General features: G+C 42.7%; 1 protein-coding gene across 4 annotated transcripts in view; it reads right to left on the bottom strand.

The window, feature by feature from the left end:
* LOC126418467 (tyrosine--tRNA ligase, cytoplasmic) overlaps positions 1–26,372 on the bottom strand; it is a 114,570-nt gene that overhangs the window by 39,893 nt on the left and 48,305 nt on the right. For all 4 annotated transcript variants that reach the window (XM_050085239.1, XM_050085237.1, XM_050085240.1 and 1 more), the window contains 5 exons: positions 23,260–23,435; positions 21,921–22,042; positions 13,461–13,601; positions 13,165–13,350; positions 9,944–10,165 (listed from right to left, as the gene is read on the bottom strand). In XM_050085239.1, coding sequence (XP_049941196.1) covers positions 9,944–10,165; positions 13,165–13,350; positions 13,461–13,601; positions 21,921–22,042; positions 23,260–23,435 — 847 coding nt within the window. The remainder of the gene's footprint in view (positions 1–9,943; positions 10,166–13,164; positions 13,351–13,460; positions 13,602–21,920; positions 22,043–23,259; positions 23,436–26,372) is intronic.

The following is a 26,372-nucleotide window of genomic DNA, read 5'->3' as shown; positions in this document are numbered from 1 at the left end:
AAGTGGACCACCCGTGATTTTGAAGGACAGAATTGAAACCCGTGTGAGGGGGTCCATGCAGAGGCATGCCGTATAGCTCCCTGGAGCTGCCGTTCTGCGGAGGCCATCGAAGAGGAACTGATCCAAATGCAGAAAACATCCACATACAGAGCAGGGGGACCAAAGGACCGACAGAGGCCCCAAGTCCATCAATAGCAATGAGGAAAATAGGTACACTGAATACAGAACCCTGTGGGATGCCAGTCTCCTGGGTCCGTGGAGAACTAAAAACAGTACCAACCCGAACCCTGAACGACTGACGGAACGGGAACTGGAGGTAAAAATCGGGAGTGGGCCCTCGAAGACCCCAATGATGAAGTGTAAGTAAGATGTGATGGCGCCAAGCTGTGTCATAGGCCTTGTGAAGGTTGAAAAATACTGCAACCAAATGGTAGCACTGGGAAAAAGCTTGCCAAACTGCGGATTTCAAGTGAAGTAAATGATCGATCAGAGACCGTCCCTCTCGTAAGCCACACTGGTAAGGTGATAATGGATCCCGAGATTCGAGGACCCAATTGAGCCGACGGGCTACCATCCATTCAAGTAACTAGCAAACAACATTTGTCAGACTAATTGGCTGATAGCTTTCAACAAATAGGGGGTTATTACCAGGCTTAAGGACAGGAACCACGATGCTATCCCTCCACTGAGAAGGGAAGTCACCCTGGAGCCAAATATGGTTAAACACCTGGAGAAGATGTTGCATTGTGGAGCACAGAGATGTTGAAGCAGTTGGTTATGAATGGAGTCTGGGCCAGGGGCCGTATCATGAGAAGTAGAAAGTGCGGAAAGAAATTCCCATTCAGTAAAAGGTTCGTTGTAAGATTCTGACAGACAAGGGATAAAACATAAGGTGGAAGCTTCGGCCCGCTGTTTCCGGTGAAGGAAAGCAGCCTGATAGGAGGCTGATGCTGATGCTGTTGCAAAATGGGTTGCAAGATGTTCCGCAAGAATCAACGGGTCCGTACAAAGGCCATCTGGGAGGTGAAGGCATGGGAGGGTGGACTGCCGATGGCAACCTTAGAGAGAGTGAAGTGTAGCCCATACCCGTGACATAGGGACAGGAGAACCGAGGGAAGAAACAAAGCGATCCCAACACAGCCGTTTGCTCTGTTTGATTAAATAATGAGCTTTAGCACAAAGGCGTTTAAAGGTTATAAGGTTGGCAACGGATGGGTGCCTCTTAAGGTGTTGCGAAGCTCAACGGCGATCACGGATGGCAATGGCAATGGCAATGGCCGTACTCCATTATGGGACTTGCTGGCGGTGAAATGGTCTAGACGAGCGCGGTACAGCAAGGCTAGCATCGCGAACGATCGCGTCAGACACATCACTTAGGACGTCATCAATACAACCCGACAAAGAGGGACAAAACATGACCTGTGCAGTGTATAGAGGCCAATCGGCAGGTTGGAAAGACCAACGAGGTAACCTGTCCATCATGGAGCGGGAAGGGAGCGAGAGAATCAACGGGAAATGGTCACTATCACAAAGATCGTCATGTGGCGACCAGTATAATGAAGGGAGGAGGGAGGGAGAAGAAAGAGGAAGATCAATGGCAGAAAAGGTACCATGTCCGGCACTGAAATGAGTAGGGGAGCCATCATTAAGAAGGCACAAGTCGTGGTCTGCAAGAAACTGGTCTATGAGAAGACCCCTTCTTGGGGTCCTGGGACTTAAGTTTCTTCTTCTTTTCTGTTTGAGATCGAGGAGGGCTGTGTGGCATAAAGGAGCCAGCTGCAGCAAGATCGGGAACAGAAAGAGACCATGAGGATAAAATCAGAGCTTAGAGCCCACATAGAGGCATACCGATAATCCTTCTTTCCACAAACAATACGAGACTGGAATAGAAGGGAGAACCGATAGAGGTACTCAAGGTATCCCTGCCACACACCATCAGGTGGCTTGCGGAGTATGGATGTAGATGTAGATGTAGATCGGGCGACCTGGGGGCCGACAGACAGTGGTTCTCGCAGTCGTCGCGTGGCAGCTGACCTTTGGCCTGGAAGGGGTATCCCGGGAGGGACGCCCTTGACTGGCAGACGCCGAAGAAGTGGGACACTTTTCCAGCTGGGGAGGGGAAGTGGCACCTGGAGGAGAGGGTGTGGGAGCCGCAGGGGAGGGGGGGAGGAGAGGGGTTCAGGAGGGGGGTGGGGAGGAAGGGGTGAAGATGTAACTAAAGGATAACTAGACGTCATGGACACAGGGTGAAGACGTGCATACTTATTACGAGCCTCAGTGTAGGTTGAACAATCAAGGGACATACCCTCCTGTATCTTCTTTTCCTTCTTATATACTGGGCAATCTGGTGAACGTGGAGAATGGTTGCCATGACAATTAACACACACAGGAGGGGGAACACAGGAACTCCCCTCATGGAGTGGACGTCCACAGTCACCACAGAGAGGGGCCTGCGAACAGCGGCAATACGTGTCCAAAATGCAACCACTTAAAACACCTCACGGGAGGTGGTATGTACGGCTTCACATCACGTTGATAAAGCATAATCCGTACTTTCTGAGCGAGGGTATCCCCTTCAAAGGCCAGGATAAAGGCTCCATTATCAATGTGATTGTCCTTCGGACCCTTCTGAACACGCCGAACAAAGTGAACACCCCGCCATCCGAGATTATCCCGAAGCTCCTCATCAGTTTGAAGGATAACATCCCTGTGAAAAATAACACCTTGAACCATATTTAGAGACTGCTGGGGGGGTAATGGACACAGGAATTGTGCCAAGATGGTTACAGGCACAAAGGGCCGCAGCCTGGGCAGCTGAAGCAGTTTTGATCAACAATGAACCCGACCGCATCTTGCTCAGGGAGTCTAATTTGCCAAACTTGTCTTCAGTGTGTTCCACAAAGAATAAAGGTTTGGTATTGGTGAAAGTATTCCCATCAGTCTTGGTGCAAACCAGATAGTGGGGGAAAGGTTTTGCCCCTAGACGACGGGCCTGACCTTCCTCCCAGGGGGTAGCCATGGAAGGGAAGGCTGAAGGGGAAGGAGAAGCAGCACTGAAAGAATCAGTTCCACGCAGAGAGACGGTCGCAGAAGAAAGCCCAGAGTTCTGGACCCATATGCATTTCATTTGCATAGCATCTGCCCTGATACCACCCACTCCGATCAGGGACTCTCCTCACGGGTGCCACCGAGCCACAGCAAGGGCCGTCTGGTATGGTGGCCATTGCCGGGAGTTACGATGCTCCAGGATGACAAGCAACCACTCCTAGGATTACACGAGGAGGTCACAGCTCAGGTATCAGAAGTGTGATGCTGTGTGTTCAAGGGGCTCAACCAAAAGGGTACATAGCGACCCCACAACACGGGCTGGCTACCGTGCTGCCTATGCACCCTAGCAACAGACAACGATGTGAAAGAAAAGGTGGAATGAACTAGGAGGGCACACGTTGGAGACACTAGGTAAGGTGCTCTTCCCCAAATGGCTCACACTACGGAAGAGAAATTTAGTAATGGAGGTCAAACCCCAGAGGGGGAGCAGGGAATGCCAAAAGGATGAGGTGATTACGCAACAAAACTAAATCACAAAACCAACATAACCAGGAGGATAGCGGGGCCAACATAAGTAAGGACACCAAGAGAAGGAGAGGAGAGGGCGAAGAGGAAGGAGCGAGGAGAGGAAAGGAGGGGAAGGGCAAGGAAATGCAGCCCTGGAAAGAAGTAAGGCTGCAATAGCTCGCGGCCCCTCGCCACGCACATACTCACGATAGAACCGTGAGCCCCCTGGGGGGAAAAGTGTATGTATGAAAGGCTGTTGTAGCTAGCAATAAAAATAGGAACCAAAACCTACATCCTCAAAACAGAATCAACAATACAGAAGTGGGACGATTCTGGAACAAGCTGGATAAGGAGATGAGATGCGACTCACAGCCATTCACTATAAAGCCATAAAACTAAGGCATCTAAGGAGACAACATGGGTGAGTCAAGATAACAGAATTGGAGGAAGATAACTTGATCATGTAGTGATCTGGGACAAGAACCACAGGGAGATTATGAACATTAGAGTCAGAGAAAACAGTAGAATGGAATCTGACCATTATCTTACCGAAATTAAATGCAAATGGTGACCAAACAGAAATAAAATGATAAAGATGAACACACACAGAACAAGAACTTTTGAACAGACACAAGGGTGAATCTGCATGGAACCCCATAGTTAAAAACACATGGGAAAAACTGAGGGACAGAAGCTGAATCAGAATGACTTGCCACAAGCAACATGAGGTAAAAAACAAGAGGTGGCCAGATGAATGTGAAGATGCGTTGAGTGTAGGAGGGAGGGGGGAAGGGGGGGGGGTGGAGAGGGAAGAATGGGAGGGTATGACAGACATTTATGAAAGAAAAGGACTTTAAGATTTATGAGAAAATGAGAAGAACAATGGCTAAAATAATAAGAAATGCCATATGGATCAAGTGGAATGAATAGTTGGATGAAGTGGATGATGCATTCAAGAAAAACAGAACATGAGTCTTCTTTATTGAGATGATGAATAGGATAAAGAGCTATGAAGTAAGAGAGCCAATTGTGAAGAGGCATGAAGGTAAACAGCAAACACAAGAGAAAGATGTATCGGAGGAATTGGCAAGGTACTTCAACAATCTTCTGAACACTGAAATACCTACAGAGGGGCTAAGACTATAGCACAATAGGGAAAACAACAGAGGCCATACACCCACCAGAATGTAAGCAGTAAAAGCAGTTAAAGGTCTCATGAAAAACAAGGTGGCAGGTAGTGATGGCATTTGCATTCAGGAAATTAAATGGAGTGATCTGGTGACAGAAGACAGTATGTATAAAATAATAATGGACATCCGGATGAATGGAAATATACCAAAAGACAAGAAAGAAGCCATCATCACTCCAATACATAAGAAAGTTGACAAGAAGATGCTGCACGACTACAGAAGGATCTCACCACTTAACACCAGGTACAAGATACTCTCTAGAATATTGTTAAGTAGGCTGGAAGAGCAGCTTGAGTCAAGAATTGGGGACTATCAGGTGGGCTTTCAAAACGGAAGGAACTGTATCAAACAAATTTTTGGACTCAAAATAATATCTGAACAACATCACAGGAAATATAAAAACACAGTAGTGATTTTCAAGGACTTTACCAAATGTTACGATTCTGTAGGCAAGAACGTATTGTTGAATGGCCTTCATGCCAGAGGCCTGGACACAGTAACACACAAATTAGTATGGAACATTTTCAAATGTGCTTCTGCTAGGATCAGGTAGTGAAACTATCGGAAAGCTTCAAATTATTAAAGACAGAAGTTCGTAAAGGTGAGTTGTCACCAATTTTGTTCAATTTATTGCTGAATGAAATGGTCCAATACTGGAGACAGGGGAACAAAACCGTGGTTACTGAAGATGTACAAATTGGGTACAAAATAAAATACAACACAATAGTAGAATGCCTAGCCTTTGCCAGTGATATGCATTATTAGATGAGCATGAGAATGAAGAAGACTAAAAAATGGTGCTGGAAAATTTTGCTGTAGTTGCAGCAAAAGCTGACCTCAAAACAGTGTTGACCGAAGTCCTGAACGTAGATACCAACTATAAGATTGAAGGCTGAGTAGTGGAGAATGTGAACTTCTGTTACCTGGGGACTACATAACAGGAAAGTTACAGAAGAACAAGAGCATAATACACAGGTCCCACATGCTGCAGGAAGTACAACATGAGGCAAAGACAACCTATGGAAAGAAAAGCCTGTCCAGGAACACCAAACTGAGACATCATACATAAAAAATAAAAAATACCGCAATGGACCTCATGGACACGACTACCTTGGGCATGAGAACCTGTATCCAACTGGAGGAGGAGGAACAAAAGATCTTGAGAGACATGTGGAGACAAAAAACACCATGTGAAGTATGTATGCATGCTTAAAGGCAGAGCTATATGAGAGTTTTGAACCAGTTTCAATCATGATACAGAGAAGATTGAGATTACCAGGCCATCATAAGGATGGAAGACGTGTGTGTGTGTGTGTGTGTGTGTGTGTGTGTGTGGGTGGGTGGGTGGGTGGGGGGGGGGGGGGTAATCTACTGTGAGGTTATCAGTGGCCTCATGAAAATTAGTAGAAATGAACTGGTTAGAACATGTAAACGTTGTAAAACAAGTCTGAGTTAATTTTACATAAATGTGCACTCATTCTCTCCCAACCACACAGACACTCATCCACACAATTACAATATGCTCACCTCCTTTAAGACAGCATAAATATTGTCATATATTCTAAAACTATCAATTATGACAATACAAGAGGAAAACTTAAAGAATTGCACTGGGATATATGGCTAGCTAATCACTTAAAAAAAGCCAAGTGCACATTACAAGCATTTCTCTAATTTTAGAGAACAAGTTAGACATGTCACAGAACCTTAAAAGTCGTATGACATTCATGTCATTATCAGCTGAAACAAAGGGCAAATATATACGTAAATTAGCTGCTGCCTAAAATGTGGCTTACTGTGATCTGTACACCTTACCTCAAGCACCATGAACTGAAGTCTCTCACTGGATCGAGAATCCATGTGTCACAAGACTGTTCCCTATGAAAAGGTGAGTGAGAAGGACCTCATCCTGTGTTTGCGGCTCGAAGGAGCTGTGCCATAGCTGAGGAGTTGAATTTACCACGTGCAGCTAATTGTCTCTTGCTTCAAGCCACTCTTCTTCCCATTTATGTATGACACTGTACCTCAATAGTAAGATGATAGCCTCTAGGCGAATGTTAGAACTACACCTTGTTACTGCAACACGTTTCCTTTGTTGCTACATCTGCCAACTGCATTTAGTTTCCATTAATAATTCTGTGCCCCGGTACCCAGCAAAAAGACACTGCCTTCCCCAGCCTTTTCTGGTGGAGAAGGGTGTTCTGGATATTCTTGGACTACTTTACCTGCTGGGCACAAGTGTTACAGTGAGCGAAAGGCACTCAGTCAATATGAGCAGATGAGAAATTCCGTAGTTGCAACACACCTTACCTGCTCCAGTGTCCTCAAGATCTTATATAATTCTTGATCAAACACAGTGAATTCTTGAGGTAATCTGATACTGAGGACACAATCAGAGAAAACAGCAGAGCAGTCAAGGGAGTCCCCTTGTTTAAACCCCCCTGTGAATACAACAATATAGTTGTGCAGCTCCTTTAAAATGTTATAAAATACTGTTTTCTTTTAAACAGATGTGGAAGTGGTGCCTCACCTGTATCTCACTAAATCTAAAATTACTCTGGGCCTCTGCAGTAACCAGGGTGGTGGTCTGTTTCAGTCCTGGATTTGGGTTTGTACTTATACTGAGTGAGCCCTGCTCATACTTCACACAGATCCCAAACTGCCTTGTTGCTTGTAACTGATTCAAGGAAAAGTGTTCCATGAGCAACATTATGGTATGATGGTGAACTGGGAACACTAAGGATCTTAAATGCCTGACGCACAATGAGGAGTTGCTACCAGATAGTGAGTGGTGGATCCCTAACCTCAGCACAGAGACTGGGTATGGGGCTGGTCCTGTAAGCTGCCATGTCCAACTGGATCCCTTCAATAGTGAATAGTGCTGTGTATGAGCCATTTTACCCTCTCTACCAGCAACCCCTTTCACACCTGCATCACGCGAGTGGCCTACCCGGTGAAGCCAAAGGGGTCACACCTGTAAATGACAGCCAGAAGATCTCATGCCTCCACTAGGCTGACAGCTGGGAGCATGAGTGTCACCAGAGATTGCTGGTCCCATGGACTTGCTACCCGCTTGTTTCCATCGGTCCACATGGCCAGAAATAGATTCAGCTCTATCCTGGCACTGCTAGGATATTTAGGCTGGTGCTAAGTTATGCCAGGCCAGTGGATTCCTTCAAGTCCTCTGGACTAGACATAGACTTCAGTAATGGTCCATCAATTAGAAATTTCACTAATGATATCATCAGAATCTCTGACACCATACTATCACCAGTCGCCACACAGCAAGGGGCAGTCAGTGACTACCTCGGACATTGCCAGGAAGTCGTATCTATACCAGAGGCTGCAGTGGACTGTGATACAGGCCATCGCCAGTTGTAACTTTTCAACTCCATAGTGAACTCAGGCTTTAACTTTGTCATTTTTTGGGTTTGTGTGCCCAATTACAAACTTGTGCTGATCCAGTGATAACCACAAATTTACCATGGATGGTTCTTGTAAAAACTTACTCCAAGGAGTAGATGTTTATTTATATGTTCTTTAATAAATTTGTTCTGCATTGTTTACCTGGTGTGTATTCCCACTGCACCTCCACCAGTGTGAAACTTATCAGATAGCATCAATGATCTTCCAGTAAGGAGGGATTACTGATCTGTACACTGTTCACCCATAGTGTAGCTGCAATCTCATGGAAGCCCTGCCTGCTCCGCATGACCTGACTCTAAGAAACTTAAGATATTCAGTGCTTTTTGGGTATTTATTTTTAGGTCCTTTAGGTGTGGTAACGACAACAGTTTTTAATAATAAATGAGGTGCAGAATGATCACCAAGGCTTTAAAATGTAGAAGTGTGTCCCTCATATGCAACTGAGGTAAATTAAAAAATATGGGAACGATGACTGAAATAAACACAAACACACTTATCTGCAGAAAATTTGAACTCTGTCTACACAACCCACTCTGGCAATTTCTTCACTCTAATTGTAACTGACAAGTTACTGTTGTAGTGTTAGAGGAGAAACAAAAAACTAGGAAATGGTCCACAGATACAGAGCATTAAACAGGCCTCCTTACCATAGGTGCTACACCGTTTACGGTTATGGCAAAGTGGGTAACACTTGAAACCCTTCCTTGAAAATGCCATTCCCCTGGTCAAAACTATCTGACAGAACATCATGTCTCAGTACCTATGAAAGTGGCTACCTGCTTAGCTGAGTGGTATTGTGTTTACCAACCATGCAGTGGACCCGGGTTCGATTCCCGGCCAGGTCAGAGATTTTCTCCGCTTGTGGATTGGGTGTTGTGTTGCCATCATCATCTTTTCATCATCATCACTAACATGCAAGTCGCCCAATGTGGCATCACCTGAAATAAGACTTGCAACCCAGTGGGTGAACTTTCCTGGCCAACAATGCCACACAATCATTTCATTTTCACTTATGAAAGTGTTTGGATAAGAAGAACTGAATGACTATGGGAAGGCAAAGTTGGAAATCCCACTTGTAGAACTGTCCTACACAACTGGTCCTATAAGTAGTGCCTTGCACCTTAATGATGCCACAAATTATCCCTTTACAATGCCCTTAGAAAAGCCTGCTGGACAGCTATTTCTAGCAGTGTCAGGTTGTCGACAGTGGATTAATACCTCTGGAATCGATACTGAGAGCAGCTAAGAAGTTACCTGGTCTCTAATATCAGACTAGACGATAGTTGACCATTCACTCCAAGGTCTTTCCCACACAAATTGCCAAGGCAGCACTTCTGTAACTACTGTGACGTTTTCAGCCATTTCATAGTTTGAGGACAGCATGAATAGCATTTTGTTGCAGTTTTACAGTAATCTAGTATCTAGAAGCCACAACCTAATGTTACTGACTGCTGTGTTTTCGGCATCATTTATATTACATTCCAAGTCATTCATGGCGACACTTGTGTCATCTGCAAACCTACCATATTTAGTGACGGATCAAATAAATATATTAAGAAAAGCAATGGATGCAGAATATAGCCTTGTGGTATACCCTCCCCCCACTTCACAGCACTCTAGCTAGATTCATATCTATTCCCTGTCTGTGAAATATAAGAATAAATCCAACATTCAAAATATGATGGTGCAATCAAATATTATATATATCAAATACATACAGTCAATAATATAGAGCAGAAAAGATCAGACAGACAGAATTATAGGCAACTTACTCTGTTTTCCCGGAGGAGGATAAGCCTTCTCCACTAAGAGCTTCAACTCTTTTTCCTCAAATTTCTTTCTAATTGGGTCTAAAAGCCTATTCATGTATATTTCAACACCTGCTTTTAGGTCTCCTGGATGCACCTCCTCTTTTCGAAAGGCCTCCTCCAGGGAATCGTAAGTTGAATAAGTGACATTTCCTCCATGTTCCGCAGCACGCTGCACTGTAAATCCTTAGGAAAGGCAGGAGAAAAATTAATAAATAAATGATACCGTACTCTCACATAAAGTCAACACAAAAGAAAACATAAGTGAGGAAAAATGATACAGTAAATCTGGCATTATTGAGGAGGGAACAGAAGTGATTTAGAATTGCTGTGTCATGACACAATAAATCTGGCACTCTTGAGGAGGGAACAGAAGTGGTTTAGGGCTGCTGTGTCATAACATTTTTCTACTAGGCTAGTGAGGAAAAAAGACTGGCATCTTATTAAAATCTGGAGGTATTTTGTGGAAGGAATTTTTATTGTAAGCTCAACAGTGGTTGGTGGTGAATATGGAGGGACAAAGGAGAGCTAAGCAACATTTAAAACCAATGTGGGCTGGGTTCTGGGCAGGAGAGCAGCAGTTTTTCTGAATTAGTACACATTCTGCTCAATGAGCATCAGATTCTTTGAATGAGGATTAGAACTGTCTCTCCAACATGTCCTTTATAATCGCAATGCTTCTAACAACAAACTACAGAACATTCTCCCTTCAAACTATAGAACTTTCTCCCTTCGTACTTACCACAGACCTCTTCTTAATCTTTCCATCTTTCGCCACTCCATTTCTGCACCTCCACTCCATTCCATTCCATTCCATTCCTGCTTCTCCACACAACACTCACCATGCAGATTAGATATGTTTGTATCTCACTGCCCCCTCGGACATTTTCACGCATTATAAACCCTCTATCCACCTCCACACTGTTTCATTTTATGCTACTGCTATCTCTTCATACTCCCATTAGTCACAGTAGCATTTTAACTGACTCTTCCTTAGGTCTTTGTACAACAACATTACAATAAATGAAAAGCGCTGTATTGCTTATGCTCTACAGGATTAATTTACTGAATTACCCATTTTATAGATTACAAGGCCGTCACCAAACTTTAACTGACTTATGTCGTCAATGAAGTTGCAATGTTTGTAAACAACAGTGGACAAGATGTAACTCATTTAGACTGAGCCACATACGTACAGTGAATGTCATCTTTGATAGTGTGGTGGTAATGCAGTTTAAAAGGTAAAAAGTTGTGCAATAAATTAATGCAGTATAAAGGGGAGCAAACAGGAAAAACATTGACGCTACTAAAAAACTGTGCCTATGTAATAGTTTATATTACATAAACAAACTAAATAAATAAAGCAAAATTAGTACTTGACAAGATTACTTCTAGAGGTATTGAACATGGAAAATAATATAAGAGCCAATTAAAAGAAATTAACAATTGTAACATCTGAATATACGGAGTACAGAGGTAATCATAATAAAATAAAAAGAAATGAATACATACAGGAAAATGGAGGATTATAATGGAACACACAGTGTGGAAAGTGGAAAATGAGAGGATTACGTGAAGTTTAGAAGAGAGGAAGTATTAAGCTGTGTTTGGTTATTTAACATTAAATCACAACTGTGGGCTAAATGTTTGTTAGTTTCCACAACTACCACATGATTTGAGTTTTTGGTCTTTGTTTGCTAAGTGAAGGACATGCCACTGGCTGGCAGTTGTGGCCGTCACTCAGTACTGAGTGAGGGCCACAAAACTACAAGCCACAGTCACACATTCTTCACTTAGCAAACAAAGGCCAAAAACTCAATCAGTTTGAAGGCCTGAAAATCAACAAATGTTTAGCCCACAGTTCCAATTTAATCTTAAATAACCAAACACAGCTTAACATTTCTACACTTCACATAATCCTCTGTTTCGATTACTTTTCACACTATCTGTTCCTCCCTTTATATTTATTTGTTGTTCAACTTTACATCTTTTAAATTGCATTACCACGACATTGTCAAAGGCGGCATGTACTATGTGTTAGAGCCTCAATCTGTATGAGTAACTTCTTTCCCAATGTTGAAAAGTGACACATTTTATTTTAAGTACAAGTTCTTGGCTGCACTATTTACTTACTTACTTGTAGTGATACAAGAACCTGTCTCGGCGTTTTGCCATTATGAGTGTACCTGTGAAGATGGTATAATAGGTACAATATTATTCTTTATGTCTATGTTAGTCTACATCTAAATATGGTATCTCATTCTTTCATCTTAGCTGGTATGATGTGGCCCTTATGGCATCTCGGAGCGTAAATGTCAGTTGTCTTTTTATTATGGTATGATCACATAATTTATATGTTTACTTTTTGCTTGAGTGACCTTGATATTTTTGACAGCTTTGGCTCAGCAATGCTATCTATCTACGAGTACAATGGAATGCCAAGTCTGATGATGGCCTTGTAAGCTGAAAACTGGTGAACTAGTAAATTAACCCTGTAGAACATAAACAATATGGTGCTTTTCACGTATTAGTCACACCAGCCTTATATGGCAAGTGTAGCTTCCATTATTCATGGAAGTTCTTTCCCAAGTTATCATATTTTATGTTCATTATGTTTTATGTGTCACTGAACACATTTTGTTCATAGGGTATTCCATCTAGAAATCTTCATTACTTTTAACTCATCAAGAGATTCATCATTTTTTAAAATAAAAGCCTTCAACTTAAAGTTCCCATCTGAACAATCAGATCTTCAAGGCATTATGATCTGACCAATTCATTCAAGCAATGGTGGGATGTACGTGGTGCACCAGAACAAAGTACCCAGTTAATAGGAAGTGGAAAGCAACTTCTAATTAGAGTTATATTAACTGTTAAATCTAGGACAGATATGCACAATCACAGAACATGCCACTTACATTGCTTTTGGTTGAATGTTACTGGATCATCAAGTACAGGTAAAAGAAATTATACAGTGCAAAATAAGTTGATGGAATGAAGTGATAAATTCATCTATCAATCACCCATTTGACTGAATTCTTATAGCGAAATTTTCCTCTTCTTTTTCTATTACTTATACAGAATCTAAGAGTCAAGAATGAGATGTCTACCATCTACACCCAACAAAAATGAAAATATGGAAAGTTAATCTTCGCAAATAATCATTTCTTCATGTAAGTACTGACCTTCACCTTCCTTGAACAATGGAAAGAGGACATGTTTAGCAAATGCAAGAACCCCATTGTCTTGGACATTTCCAGGCTCACAAAATGCTTTTTTCAGTTTCTTCTTCACCGCTGCTGGTGAATCCAAAAGATCAATCTTACTGTCTTCTTCAGATGAGGACATCTTACCTCCAGCAAGCCCTGGAACTAAACAATACTTCCTTTCTCCATATCATGATTGTTTGGCAATGCTGCAAGTATTGACAAGTATAATTTATTACAATCTAGTTTTTTCTCCACACAGTTTAACTCCTTACCCATAGGATTCATTATGTGGATTCTCTTAGAATATCCCAACTGGGGCAAGTACTTTTCGGCAAATGTAAAAATTTTACGCTGATCCACACCACCAAATTGCGCATCAACATGCAGATATTCTTCATCTAGTGCTTGAAGTCCTAAGGAAAACAATAATTCTCACATTACACATTAACAGTTTATTAATTTCTATGCAGATCTAATTTTGGAATGTTAAACAGTTGTGAATAATTCTGTTTAATGAATAACAAAAAATAACTTGGGCAAAACAAAGCAACATCAAGCCAAGGATCACGAATTATTATGCAGATGCTACAATGATTGATCAAAGCAGACCGAACAGCAAGGCTGAAGTTTCTGATAAATAATCAGAGCACTGTTTCAGTGGTTTCAATCTGGGACCACCAGTAGAATGCAGCCACAGGGGAGGAAGACAGGCATATTATAGTAATTGAGGGGGTTAGTGGTTTACACTTGGACCAGTGTGAAAGTGATTTCAGTAAGTCTGCCATACACAGTCCAGTCTCAGGCACCACCCACACCGTCAACTTTTTCAATGGCTTCATTTCAATGGCTGCTTCACAGCCTGTGTCATCTGGATCCTTTCCACCAACACCAACTTTTCTGAACTGTGCAGGTGGGAACTCTCCTTGCAATATATCTTATGTTCCTGTAACCCTTCGGACCTCAATCTTCATTAGTCACTTCCTTACCCATCTCATCCCTTCCATGTTCCCATTCCACTAATACACAACCCTCTATTCCACCAACGCAACCACAGTCTTTCCACTTCTCTCCTTTTCTGCTAACCTCCCCCCTGCCTCCAGCCTTCCGTCTCACCTCCTGACTGCACCTAGCTGCCCTCTCCTCTCTCCACTTCATCCCTATATGCTCCCACAAGCAGCACTTTACCATCCCCCACCCCTATCCTGCTATCCCTCCCCCTCCCCACCCCAGCCTCTTCCTTACCCCCATACCTCCACCACCCGGTTGCTTCTCCCGTCATGAGCTGCTGTTCATAGTCTGACCTCAGTTGTCAGAGACCATGGTCATGTGTGTGTGAATTGCATTTGCTTGGGTGTGTATGTGTCTGCTGCCTATTTCTGATGATGGCCTTGTTGGTCTCTGTTATATGGTGAGTAGCAACTATCTTTTTCATAATATTGTTCCACACAAACAAAGGAAGATTAACATCTAATGTTCCCTCAAAGATGAGGTCATTAGAGGGCAAAGTTCCAATTGGACAAGGATATGGAAGGAGCCTGGCCACATCATTTTCATAGGAAACATCCTAGCATTCTCCTCACACATTTTCGGGAAATCTGGATGGCTGCACCAGGATTTGATCCTCATTGAACCCAAAATCTGCATACTGTAAAATAGGCGATGGCTGATGTGAAAGAATCCTATGGCTTAGTTAATAAGAGGGTCAACATTGGAATGTGACTTCAAATAAGACCCGAATCTTCATTACAGAAAGTAAGGAAATAGTGAAAATTATGATACATCAATGATGTCTGCATAAAGTAGCATGCAACTAAAACAGAAAAAGCACTTTTTCCATCTTTCATCACCTTCTTCTTCTCCAGTTTAACTGGACTGTAGATTACCTTAGAATAACCTAATTGTAGCTTGTAACAATATTATGAAAAGGAAAGTTGCTACACACCATATAGTGGAGATGCTGAGTTGCAGATAGGCACAACAAACAAAAAAGACTGTCAGACAGTGATCTTTCAGCCGACAAGACCTTTATCGAAAACAGACAACTCTCTCTCTCTCTCTCTCTCTCTCTCTCTCTCCTCATGTCAGGGCATGACGTGAAGTAGTTGAAACCCTGGTGGGGGACATGATTCAGTTACTCAGTCTGGGTGGTACTAAGTCACAAGGGGAATGCTCCTCTGTGGCTGGACGGTGGGACTTTGGGAGGTGGTGGGTGACTGGAGAGAGAAGGCAGAGGAGATTGGTTTTTGTACAAGGTTGGGAGGGTAATTACAGGTTGTAAAGGCTTCTGTGAGGCCCTCAGTATATTTCAAGGGGGACTCGTCACTACAGATGCGATGGCCACAGGTTGCTAGGTTGTATGGAAGGGACTTCTTGGTAACGAATGGGTCACAACTGTTGAAGAGGACATATTGCTGGTGGTTGGTAGGTTGGTAGATTTGATACGGACAGAAGTACTGATGCAGCCATCTTTGAGGTGGAGGTCAACATCGAGGAAGGTGGCTTGTTGGGTTGGGTAGGACCAGGTGAAGCAAATGGCTGAGAAGGTGTTGAGTTCTGGAGGAGTGTCATTAGGGTGTCCCCTCTGCCACTCCAGATTGTGAAGATGTCATCAGTGAATCTGGACCAGATAAGGTGTTTGATTTTGGGTGGTTAGGAAGGATTTCTCTAAATGGCCCATGAATATGTTGGCACAGGACAGTGCCATGTGGGTGCCATTACATTGTACCTGTTTGTAGGTGGTGCCTTCAAAGGAGAAGTAATTGTGGGTGTGGATATAGCTGGTCATGATGACCAGAAAGGAGATTATGGGTTTGGAATCTGTCATGTTTTGGGAGAGTTAGTGTTCAACCCCACCCCCATGAACCATGGACCTCGCCGTTGGTGGGGAGGCTTGTGTGCCTCAGCGATACAGATGGCCGTACCGTAGGTGCAACCACAACGGAGGGGTATCTGTTGAGAGGCCAGACAAACGTGTGGTTCCTGAAGAGGGGCAGCAGCCTTTTCAGTAGTTGTAGGGGCAACAGTCTGGATGATTGACTGATCTGGCCTTACAACACTAACCAAAACGGCCTTGCTGTGCAGGTACTGCGAATGGCTGAAAGCAAGGGGAAACTACAGCCGTGATTTTTCCCGAGGGCATGCAGCTTTACTGTATAGTTAAATGATGATGGCGTCCTCTTGGGAAATATATTCCGGAGGTAAAATAGTCCCCCATTCGGATATCCGGGCGGGGACTACTCAGGAGGACGTCGTTATCAGGAGAAAGAAAAATGGCGTTCTATGGATCGGAGCGTGAAATGTCAGATCCCTTAATCGGGTAGGTAGGTTAGAAAATTTAAAAAGGGAAATGGATACGTTAAAGTTAGATATAGTGGGAATTAGTGAAGTTCGGTGGCAGGAGGAACAAGACTTTTGGTCAGGTGAATACAGGGTTATAAATACAAAATCAAATAGGGGTAATGCAGGAGTAGCTTTAATAATGAATAAAAAAATAGGAGTGCGGGTAAGCTACTACCAACAGCATAGTGAACGCATTATTGTGGCCAAGATAGACATGAAGCCCATGCCTGCTACAGTAGTACAAGTTTATATGCCAACTAGCTCTGCAGATGATGAAGAAATTGATTAAATGTATGATGAGATAAAAGAAATTATTCAGGTAGTGAAGGGAGATGAAAATTTAATAGTCATGGGTGACTGGAATTCGAGAGTAGGAAAAGGGAGAGAAGGAAACATAGTGGGTGAATATGGATTGGGGGAGAGGAATGAAAGAGGAAGCCGTCTGGTAGAATTTTGCACAGAGCATAACTTAATCATAGCTAACACTTGGGCCAAGAATAACAAAACAAGGTTGTATACATGGAAGAATCTTGGAGATACTGTCAGGTTTCAGATAGATCATATATTGGTAAGACAGAGATGTAGGAACCAGTTTTTAAATTGTAAGACATTTCCAGGGGCAGATGTGGACTCTGGCCACAATCTATTGGTTATGAACTGTAGATTAAAACTGAAGAAACTGCAAAAAGGTGGGAATTTAAGGAGATGGGACCTGGATAAACTGACTAAACCAGAGGTTGTACAGAGTTTCAGGGAGAGCATAAGGGAACAATTGTCACAAATGGGGGAAAGAAATACAGTAGAAGAAGAATGGGTAGCTCTGAGGGATGAAGTAGTGAAGGCAGCAGAGGATCAAGTAGGTAAAAAGACGAGGGCTAGTAGAAATCCTTGGGTAACAGAAGAAATATTGAATTTAATTGATGAAAGGAGAAAATATAAAAACGCAGTAAATGAGGCAGGCAAAAGGGAATACAAACGTCTCAAAAATGAGATCGACAGGAAATGCAAAATGGCTAAGCAGGGATGGCTAGAGGACAAATGTAAGGATGTAGATGCTAATCTCACTAGGGGTAAGATAGATACTGCCTACAGGAAAATCAAAGAGACCTTTGGAGAAAAGAGAGCCATTTGTATGAACATCAAGAGCTCAGATGGAAACCCAGTTCTAAGCAAAGAAGGGAAAGCAGAAAGGTGGAAGGAGTATATAGAGGGTCTATACAAGGGTGATGTACTTGAGGACAATATCATGGAAATTGAAGAGGATGTAGATGAAGATGAAATGGGAGATACGATACTGCGTGAAGAGTTTGACAGAGCACTGAAAGACCTGAGTCAAAACAAGGCCCCGGGAGTACACAACATTCCATTGGAACTACTGACGGCCTTGGGAGAGCCAGTCCTGACAAAACTCTACCATCTGTTGAGCAAGATGTATGAGACAGGCGAAATGCCCTCAGACTTCAAGAAGAATATAATAATTCCAATCCCAAAGAAAGCAGGTGTTGACAGATGTGAAAATTACCGAACTATCAGTTTAATAAGTCACAGCTGCAAAATACTAACGTGAATTCTTTACAGACGAATGGAAAAACTCGTAGAAGCCGACCTCGGCGAAGATCAGTTTGGATTCCGCAGAAATGTTGGAACACGTGAGGCAATACTGACCCTACGACTTATCTTAGAAAATAGATTAAGGAAAGGCAAACCTACACTTCCAGCATTTGTGGACTTAGAGAAAGCTTTTGACAATGTTGACTGGAATACTCTCTTTCAAATTCTAAAGGTGGCAGCGGTAAAATACAGGGAGCGAAAAGCTATTTACAATTTGTACAGAAACCAGATGGCAGTTATAAGAGTTGAGGGGCATGAAAGGGAAGCAGCGGTTGGGAAAGGAGTGAGACAAAGTTGTAGCCTGTCCCCGATATTACTCAATCTGTATACTGAACAAGCAGTAAAGGAAACAAAAGAAAAATTTGGAGTAGGTATTAAAGTCCATGGAGAAGAAATAAAAACTTTGAGGTTCGCCGACGACATTGTAATTTTGTCAGAGACAGCAAAGGACTTGGAAGAGCAGTTGAACGGAATGGACAGTGTCTTGAAAGGAGGATATAAGATGAACATCAACAAAAGCAAAATGAGGGTAATCGAATGTAGTCGAATTAAGTCGGGTGATGCTGAGGGAATTAGATTAGGGAATGAGACACTTAAAGTAGTAAAGGAGTTTTGCTATTTGGGGAGCAAAATAACTGATGATGGTCGAAGTAGAGAGGATATAAAATGTAGACTAGCAATGGCAAGGAAAGTGTTTCTGAAGAAGACAAATTTGTTTACATTGAGTACAGTATTAAATGTCAGGAAGTCTTTTCTCAAAGTATTTGTATGGAGTGTAGCCATGTATGGAAGTGAAACATGGATGATAAATAGTTTGGACAAGAAGAGAATAGAAGCTTTCGAAATGTGGTGCTACTGAAGAATGCTGAAGATTAGATGGGTAGATCACATAACTAATGAGGAGGTATTGAATAGAATTGGGGAGAAGAGGAGTTTGTGGCACAACTTGACAAGAAGAAGGGACCGGTTGGTAGGACATGTTCTGAGGCATCAAGGGATCACAAATTTAGCATTGGAGGGCAGCGTGGAGGGTAAAAATCGTAGAGGGAGACCAAGAGATGAATACACTAAGCAGATTCAGAAGGATGTAGGTTGCAGTAAGTACTGGGAGATGAAGAAGCTTGCACAGGATAGAGTAGCAGGGAGAGCTGCATCAAACCAGTCTCAGGACTGAAGACAACAACAACAGTGTTCAATAGTGTTAAGGCCATGGGCATTAAACAGGGATGTCAGTGGAACGGGAGGTGGCATCAATAGTGATGTGCAGGGCATCATGTGGTAATAGAATAGGGACTGTGGAGAGTTGGTGGAGGAAATGGTTGGTATTTTTTGTATAAGAGGGTTGGTTGCAGGTAACAGGCTGAAGATGTTGGTCTATAAAAGCAGGGATTCTCTCAGTGGGGGCACAGTAACTGGCCACAATGTGGTGTCCTGGAGGGTTGGGTTTATGGACTTTAAGGAGCAATTAAAAGGTAGGAGTGCGAGGAGTGGTGAGGGCAAGGGGAGAGAGAGAGAGGTACGTGGTATTCTGAGTGTTTATAACACTTACATCAGCCACTCTAGTTTGGAGCTTCATTTTTGATTGCTCAAGTTATGTCAGACATCTGACTATTTTAGAGAGAGAGAGAGAGAGAGAGAGAGAGAGAGAGAGAGAGAGAGAGAGAGAGAGAGAGACTCTGAGGAGAGGTTCTTGGCTGTGCCTAAGGATTTGAGGGGAGACTGGAGATCACACTGGATTCCTGGAATGGGGTCACTGGCAGGATTTATAGGTGGAAGAATCTGACAGCTGTCGAAGTCATTCTGCTAGATAATCCTCGTGATTCAAAACAACAGTGGTGGAGCCTTTCTCGGCAGGCAGGATTATAAGGTCAGGATCAGCTTTTAGGTGGTGGACTGCAGTTCTTTCTGCAAATGTAAGGTTAGTTTGCATGTTGATGAATTTGAGGAATGATGGTGAGGCAAGGTACAAGATCAAGAAATTCTGGAAAGTTAACAGGGGAGTGATTTTGGGGCAGTGCAGGTGGATCACGGATGGAAGGAGGAGCGAAGTGAGTCAGGCAGTGTTTAACACTGGTCTTTGGTTGAGTGTGATTGGTAGGGTTAGTGGCGGAAAAGTGTTCCCACTGTAAGGACTGGGAGGAGGAGAGAATGTCTTTAAGAAGTCCTGCACGATTGAATTTGGGATTGGGACAGAAGGTGAGGCCTTTGGAAAGGACTGATACTTCTGGGGGGGGGGGGGGGGGGGCTAAGGCTTTTGGAGGAAAGGTTCACGACTGTTTTTAGGGTCTGTTTAGTTTCAGAGTTTTGAGTGGTGGTGGGAGGGAGTTTTTGAGGGTGGGGTAAATGTAGTAGGTCTGTAAGACAGGGTTTGTCAGTGTTATGGGGGGAGGTTTGAGGTGAATAGTGGTAGTAGGAAGTGAGCAGAGTGGAGAGTTTTTTGAGTTGGCGTTGTGCATGTTGCTGTAGTTCCTGGAGGGCAAGAGTTTCAATGTGTGATATGCTTGTATCTATAAAGGCATATCTGTGTGGTCAGTACCTTTCATTAAACTCCCTCCCTTTTTCACTCTAACTATTGGGCAATAAGAATAAAGTGACAATTTCAAAATTAGAGGTACGTGGTATTCTGAGTGTTTATAACCCTTACATCAGCCACTCTAGTTTGGAGCTTCATTTTTGATTGCTCATGTTATGTCAGACATCTGACTATTTTTTTTATCTTAAGAATTATGAGTTCATAAGCTGTGAGAACAGCAACTAAGGAGCTTGGAACCAAATACTGTCTGTGGCAGCATTATCACCAATATAATAATTAAACTCAAATTACAGCTTTCCAGTGTATAATGGAATTGTTTGCAATTTGTCTTGGTCTTGCACATCATAATTCTTATATTTATTTCCGTTTCTAGACCACCTTGGACTAAGTCCTACTGCTTCCAGATCTGAAGGGTCTGGAAACCATCACATTCATAATGCAATACTCTAAATCAAATGTGAGACTGAAACTGAAACACTACACTACAAATTTTTAATTTTAGTTTTCCATCAAATAGATAAATACGTACAACTACATTATGTCTATTTTGCAAGTTTCTTTGAAGAACCTATCTTGCTTATGAAGGCAGGTTTATCTACATTCACACAGACATGCAAAAGTTTGTAAAAAAGTATAAAAAAATCATTATGTACAGATAAATCTGTTAGGTTTTGCAACTTCCCTTACTACAACTTTGAATTGTAGAGATTCTGTGACTATGCTGAAAAAGTTTCTTTAATTTATTTGGAAAAGATTGGCAGTATAAACTATAATGTCATGTGCCACTTCTGCTCTAAATACACAGTTTTAGTATACAAGCCCCCTTTAAATCATTTCGGGGATCCACATCATTGTTTTAGGTTTTCTGGTGAATTTTCTTTCTGAGTTGAGTTTCATTTTTGTTCCACTACGGTAGACATGCCTTTCAAGCCAACATTATACAACGCAGAGAAAGTTAAGCATTGTTATCACAATAAGTACAATAAATGAACTCTAACTTTTAATACTTGTATTTATAATTCTCACAGCTTCTAGTTTCAAGTTTCTTGTATTTAACAAGCTCCAAAAATTTTGCTACTGAATACCAGTAGTGATCTCATTAAATTGGTTTTAATCTTGTTGCTTCCTTTGTAAATTTTATTAATAATTATTTCTCTCTACAAAGTTAAAAAGCAAACTAAAACTTTACAACATGTGAGGTAAGTGCAATATCATTAACAAGTGAACTTTAAACTAATTCAAAAATTACCTGGATACAAAAGACCTGACAAAAGAGGATGGTCGACTTGTTTTACAACTTCAGCTCCAGCCTTTTTTGCATCATGTTCAGTGATGACTGAACTTAATCTGTATACATCAAGGGTGTATTCCCTAGAAAGAGAACATAATTGTCTAAGACAGTGGATAAAATTGTCAACGTTTTTACAGTTTTGACAGCTGCAACTGAAATGACCATTTTCAATATTGGCATTAGTTACCATCTTGTAGGGTAGGTAAAATTTTCTCAGGTGGATAATTGACGTCACATACACACTCTACAAATCACGATAATGTTATGGCAAATAAATCTAATTTACTGTTATATAGTTAATTATCCATGCTATTTCATTCAGAACTATAACAACAAATTTGGTCAGAATTGTTGTATAATATGCATATCTTGTAAGATACCAATAATCATAGGGGTTGTACCCCTATAACTGTGCAATGTCTTTGTGATTAAAAAAAAAAAAAAAAAAAAAAAATACTGAATCTAACAATGCCGCACATTTGCTTTGCCCCAATACGGAATTTAAAAAAAGAGGAAATCACCCACCCATCAAAATACAATATACCTAAAATACATGCCACGACATGAACTGCATTTATTCTTATGGTATCACATTCATTGGTTTCGCCAACTCACAAACTGTTCACTTCCAACAAGTTCGGGCTACATTACAAATAGTCTTTTACCACTACCCACATTCCAGAAAACAACACAGAAATGTGGTAGATATTGTCAGTGTTGTGTTAGCTCTCTGTTTGTACATATTAAGGATGGCATGTAAAGGATGACAACTTTTACTGGTATGCTCAACTCACTCTAACCTGTGGCCATGTAAATAAGACAGGCACAGCTTCGTGCATCCAGAATATTTCTAAAGTTTTGAAGCATATCTTTCAACAGTTAATTCTGTAACAGACCATGATATTTTTGTATGTTGTAAAAATGATATACTTATACGTAATGTATAAGTGTGGGGTGAGATATATTTGTTACATCTGGCAGCTCACTGCGAACAATGTAACTGTCTTCCTTCTATATTATGAGATAGTTTGAATTGAAAACAGAGTAATAATTTTAATATACTTCTGGGCAGCAGTGTGAAATTTAAATATAATCTTTTTCGACCTACTGTTACTGCTGTTGCTACTGCTGCTGCTACTACTACTACTACTACTACTACACTAATGCTCATACCTCATTACCAACATCCTTATAAAAATGAGAACAGTTTTGACCTTAGAACGTAATATTGATATTTTTATACTGAAGTGATACATACATACAGACCTAAAGCTAATAAAGAAATGTAGACATTTACCTTGACAGCTGGTAGTCAGTGCCCTTGATAAATTTTAGCTTATCCAGTGGTACTCCTATAGAACTCAGCATTGCTTTGATAACATGTTCATAGTATTGGGCTCTGAGAGAAAGAAGCTCCCATGGTGCTTTCATATTATCAAGATATGCATGCAAATCCGCAAAAAGAATTGTTACCTGCAGTAAAGAATGTCACTCAGGATCTTTAAAGTCACTGATATTTCCAGGATATCAGAGATTACTAATACACACACACACACACACACACACACACACACACACACACACACACGAATAATATCAAATGACTCAACTAGTTAAACTGACCAGATATTGTGCAAATAGGATAACAGCCAATACATGATTAAATGAGCTAATGCAAACCGTATTACAGTGTGAGCATCTTTTTCCAGGCTTCTTGGGATCTAGTTCTTAATTAGAAGAAGACTTACAGCATCTATGGTTTTGTGTTCTAATCTTAGTAATGGGGGAAAAAAAAAACACAACAACAGTATATGAATCAGCACTGTACAACCTACTGCTAAATGGTGTGGTTCATTTTGATTTGCTGTGTACTGTTTATTTGTGGTAAAAAATGAAAAAGTAGTTTGCTGGACCATTGTAAGCACTATGCAGAATTCATTGTTGGGAAAACAAATCTCACTATTCACAATGTAGCCTACTGCCTTACACACTCACAATGTGACCTTAGCAACTGGCCCTCTTCAATTCATCATACTTATACACTGAAGAGCCAAAGGAACTGGTATATGCATGTGTATTCAAATATAGACACATGTAAACAGGCAAAAAACGGCACTGCAGTCAGCAATGCCTATATGAGACAACAAGTATCTGGCACAGTTGTTAGATCGGTTACTGCTGCTACAATGGCTGGTTTTCAAGATTGAAGTGAGTTTGAAGATGGTGTTATAGTCGTCGCACTAGTGATTTGAGCCACAGCATCTGCGAGGTAGCAATGAAGTGGGGATTTTCCCATCTGACTATTTCACGAGTGTACCATGAATATCAGAAATCTGATAAAACACCAAATCTCCAACATCGCTGCAGCCGGAAAAAGATCCTGCAAGAACGGAACCGACGATGACTGAAGAGAATCATTCAACGTGACAGAAGTGCACCACTTCCACGAACTGCTCCTGATTTCAGTTTTGGGACATCAACAAATGTCAGTGTGTGAACCAGTCAATGAAACGTCATCGATATGGGCTTTTGGAGCTGAAGGCCCACTCGTGTACTCTTGATGACCGCATGACACAAAGCTTTGCGACTCACCTGGGCCCACCAACACTGACATGGAACTATTGATGACTGGAAACATGTTGCCTGGTCAAACGAGTCTCATTTCAAACTGTATCAAGTGGATGTACGTGTACAGGTATGGAGACAACCTCATGAATCCATGCACCCTGCATGTTAGCAGGGGACTGGTCAAGCTGGTGGAGGCTCTGTAATGGTATGGGGCATGTGCAGTTGGGGTGATATGGGACCCCTGATACGTCTAGATACGACTCTGACAGGTGACTTGTACGTAAGCATCCTGTCTGATGACCTGTATCCATTCATGACCATTTTGCATTCTGATGGACTTCAGCAATTCCAGCAAGACCATGTGACACCACGCAAATCCAGTATTGCTACAGAATGGCTCCAGGAATACTTTTCAGAGTTTAAACACTTCCGCTGGCCACCAAGGTCTCCAGACATGAACATTATTGAGCATATCTGGGATGCCTTCCAACAAGCTGTTCAGAAGAGATCTCCACCCCTTCATATCATATGATATATGACAGCCCTGTAGGATTCATGGTGTCAATTCCCTCAAGCACTACTTCTGACATTAGTCGAGTCCACACCATGTCCTGTTGCGGTACTTCTGAGTGCTTGCAGGGGCCCTACACAATATTAGGCAGTTGTACCAGTTTCTTTGGCTCTTCAGCGTAAGGTGTGAAGTTCAGTACCTGGGTATAAATCTCGTAAGTGTAAAATGAAATTCTTTAAAAAACCATCTTTGAAGAACAGAAGGTTTCCAAGTGCTGTAATGTATCTGTAGCAACACTGTTCACGTTTGCGTCGCACTTCACTTAGCGTAGACCGGGACTGTGTCCTAGGCATGCCCGATGTTAACTGACTGGGCACGGCCCGTGCTGCCGGAGTAGTAGTTGTTGTTATGCCGGCAGAGGTCGCGTCCGAATTCTCGCGTGCCCTCTGGTGGGCGGGACTCTACTTGCGGCAACTACCGTCCGTGACGCGCCGTGCCAATGTGCGCCTCCCGCGATCTTTCTGGTGGCTACTGCACGCCTCCTCCTTCAGGGGGTGAAGCCACTGTGATCCACTGCGTCGGAAGGTGGAGTGTCGGGCAGGAGCGATAACCTCCACATCCATTGGAAGGCCGGAGTCGAGGGGATCTGCCAACCCTCGAGCCGGAACCTTCGAATACGGCTGGAAGTGACCCACACGAAGAGGCTCCCGTCGTCCCACAACCGGAGCCCGGGACAGAACGGGCGACAAGCTGTCGAACTCTGGATCCTGTTCCACCTCGGGAGGGGCAAGACCCAGTGGCGGGGACAATGGGGAAGGGACGACCACAGGTGAACCAGCCTCCTGAGAAAACTGGCCTGCTAGGGGGGGTCGGCTCTCGCTGGGGCATCTCGAACGATGGCGATGCCGGTGCTGGAGCTACTGGAGGCTGCCAAGGCTGAGAACCATCCCAGTGCGGCAGAGTCACAGCAGGGAGAGGAGGTAACATCCCCTGCGAAACCAACACAGGTGCCGGCAATGGGGAAGCCGGTGTCCGAGAGGTCGGAGGGTGGGTGCCCGAACGTGGACGTAGCTAATTCTGGTGACGACGTACCACCCGGTCCCCCGCCTGCAAGGTTAGAGCCGGCGGCCATTTTGGCGCAGGACCACCGCCGGTATCCAACGTGGATTGCGACCAAACCCATGGGCCCAGACCGACATACCCAGTGGAAAGCCAGGTACTCTGTTTTGCGAAGACTGGCGAGGACCAGGCCAGAGGAGGTGCAGCAGAGTCCTAGGTTGACGCCCATGGAGGAGATCTGCAGGGCTGCGTTCTCCCACTGGTGTGGTCCG

Source organism: Schistocerca serialis, chromosome 9 (genome assembly GCF_023864345.2).
Source record: "Schistocerca serialis cubense isolate TAMUIC-IGC-003099 chromosome 9, iqSchSeri2.2, whole genome shotgun sequence".
NCBI classification, from domain to species: Eukaryota; Metazoa; Arthropoda; class Insecta; order Orthoptera; family Acrididae; genus Schistocerca; species Schistocerca serialis.
The sequence above is the reverse complement of the archived record's forward strand: the minus strand, read 5'-3'. Positions and strand labels throughout refer to the sequence as shown.